Source organism: Sphaerulina musiva (genome assembly GCF_000320565.1).
Source record: "Sphaerulina musiva SO2202 unplaced genomic scaffold SEPMUscaffold_45, whole genome shotgun sequence".
NCBI lineage: Eukaryota > Fungi > Ascomycota > Dothideomycetes > Mycosphaerellales > Mycosphaerellaceae > Sphaerulina > Sphaerulina musiva.
The window spans coordinates 1-3,027 of record NW_016017427.1 but is presented as its reverse complement, the minus strand read 5'-3'; the positions used below and the strand labels follow the sequence as shown (position 1 = coordinate 3,027).

Below are 3,027 nucleotides of genomic sequence, written 5' to 3'. Positions count from 1 at the left end.
GCGCGGCGCTGACGCGCACTCGTTCTGAGGTTCCACGCACTCCTGACTAAGCATTCAAAACGCATGCCAAGATAGAACGAGTGCATAGTTTAAATTACGAGTGCAGGTCATGTTTTTCTTCTTCCTCTACATCTACTTCTATCGAACCATCTGCAAACTATCTACCTACTCTTACGATAATAGTTCACTACTATTTACTCTATATTTACCGAATCTATCTTGTACTTGTCTACAATTTACTCCCTCGACAACAGTAAGTATATATCTACTGTTATTATACTGTTACTATACCGTTAGTATATCGTTTCTAAGATAATTAATAGATGGCTCCTCAAATTACCCCGAATATGTCTCGCCTGATTCCAAGTATTGATTTATCAGACGTCCCATCAGGCTCTTCGCCAAGTACCTACGAGAGTCGGTGGACTTGGGAGAAAGCTACCTTACCAGCCGGTTCTCAAATGTTTGACGACTGGTTTGGTAACGTTGAGGACGATGATGAAGAGATTAATCTCGACGAGATTAGTAAAGAGTGGAGTGAACTCGAGGACCAGTTTTATAATCAAGAGCGGCAGGCGGGAGAGAGTGAAGTCGAAGAGATTCCAGATCCAACAATCTATGTTACGAAAGCAAAGAGTAAGCCAATAACAATTGGATCACTGGACTACGTTGGCGCACTTCCATCTTATCCGAAAAGCTCATCTATGGGGCACGGCTATCTAGTCGACCTAAGGGCGGGTTCAAAGGTCGAAGACATCGATGTAAGGATCTATTGTTTATATACTGTTAGCGTAACGGTTCCCTAACGCCTTCCGATTATTAGGTCCAGTATAGCAGGTCCCAACCGAATGGGAGATCAAGTACGAAGTGTCTTCTTCTCGGGCGGAAGGAGGGTGGTATACCGTGCAAAAAATATACGTATACGTGTAGTGGGCTAAAGCACTGTACCTATCTTAACGATCGGCTGAGTCGTAAGTATTTATACAATATTAGGGTAATAATAGGGAACCGTTTGACTAACGTTCTAGATATGGCGCACTATGAAATACCCGACAATTTCTGGATCGAGCAGGCCGATTATGCTAAAGGAAACGCCGAGTATAACGAGCCCGATCTATGGAAACGGAATGCCTTGAAGTATATAAGAAAATGGTTTATAACCATTTCAAATTTTTACTAATTAACGATTTAGAACCTTCTACGGTATACGACGGAAATTTTCGACTCAAACTGCTTGTAAAGCATTTCGTGATTCCTGTAAACCAGTATTTGGCAGATTTGCGACGGTCAATGTAAGTACTGTTAACGTAATGATAGGGTAACGGTTTCGTATTAATAGACTCTAGGAGGCCAGCGGTATGCGCGATCCATATATCAGGTGCTCTAACCGTTACTGGAATCGTAGTGATAAGCACGACCATTTCTTTCAGCCTGTATCCTTTTCCGATCAAGTTAACGGAGATTATTTATATTCTCTATTCCATACGAGGGAACAGCATACCGTTACTCCACACTGCTTCCAGGTCGAACCAACGAAGTCGAAGAAAGAGACGTGTAGTAAGTAAATAGTACCGAACTGTTAGGATACTGTTATTATACTAATAGGGTATTATTCCAGACTTTTTGCATCCTGGTACCGGTCCTGGTATTCTTGTCCATACGTCTTGTTCGGTTATATTCCAGAAGTTTATTCCAGACGATCTAGATACATATCCCTGTGTACTCTTTATATCAACTGGAAAGCACTCTCACGCGCCGCCGCCACCATCTCGGACTCCTACGTCTATTATTACCGAGATACGGCAATTGATCTCGAGATGTTCAATTACGCAATTAACATTTGGTAAATAGTATTCTATCGTTACGCTAACGTTTCGCTAATATTATACAGTTACCTTTGAGCAGACAACACTTGTCCAGGAGTTTCTCAAGAATCGTGGGCTTACTTGCCTTGCCCAACTTGATACTACACTTGCGAATAGTGATCGTATCGCCGCGGAAATTACTCGACAACGTCTCCTACGTTATCCTGCTGGTACTCAATTCGCAGGTTGCCTCCACGAGTGGGAACTCCAGAAGCAAGGCCCACCTGACGAGGTAACTATTATCAACCCTTATCGTAACGGTTCTGGAACGTTATTATATTAGTTACTTACTTAATACTAGCAATATATCCAGGCATGCTTTCGCGAGGGCGATAGTATTATGGTAATTTGCTTTTTCAAAAAGCAAGGCGCACTCTTTCACGAGATCAACTACTTTGAGGTTGATATGTCGTTTAAGCGTATATATCAAAAGGATCTTAACGAGATTCTCTTTGGTGTATGGGATGAGGGTGTAAACCATAGTAAGTAACTGTAACAGTATTCAACCGGTAGTATACCATTAGACTAATAGTATTTAGACGTTCCGCTCGCGAGAGTTCTTGTCTTTGGTGAAACAACGGCAATATATCAGCAGACCTTTGAACGGCTTTCTCGAACTTTGGATTCCGCTACTGGCAAGCCTTTACGGTTCCGACATATCCACCAAGAGGGTATCTCAGCTGTGATGATGGATATGAGTAGTAAACAGGCGAGCGGTATCGTTACTATAACAGTATCCTAATGCCTGCCTAATATTACGCTAATAGTTACTAGGACTCGGGCGCTTCCTCGAGGTACTCGCCCCCCAGATGGATTGGCGTACGCATATCCAGAGTACAGTAATTTACTGTAGCGTACACTTTACGCGTTCAATCCATCGTGCGGTAGGAAAGGATTATAGCCCTGTTATCGAGAAGATGCAATCGCTACGTAGTGTTACTTCCCAGGTAGCATATACCCAGGTAATCGCAGATCTGATGAGTAAGTATAATTAAACCATTTAGTAAATGGTTCCCTAACGGTTTCTAGAGCACGAAAAAGCGGAAATCCGGAATTGGGCAAAGAACAAGGCATCGCCAATTATCCGTCCAGGGATTAATCACGTCTGGAGTACTATGCCTTTATCGACATACCGATCGATCCGTGGCCATTCGAACTCTAT

The 3,027-nt window shown here is 42.7% G+C and overlaps 1 protein-coding gene across 1 annotated transcript; it reads left to right on the top strand.

Annotated features, from left to right (window-relative positions):
• Nucleotides 1–347: 347 nt before the first annotated feature.
• On the top strand, nt 348–2,551 carry SEPMUDRAFT_121771 (uncharacterized protein; the record flags this gene model as incomplete). Its single annotated transcript, XM_016901723.1, has 7 exons — nt 348–636; nt 1,029–1,137; nt 1,193–1,292; nt 1,347–1,356; nt 1,892–2,097; nt 2,167–2,337; nt 2,405–2,551. 7 exons carry the CDS (start codon nt 348–350, stop codon nt 2,549–2,551), a joined length of 1,032 nt encoding a protein of 343 aa, XP_016756004.1.
• Nucleotides 2,552–3,027: the final 476 nt, after the last annotated feature.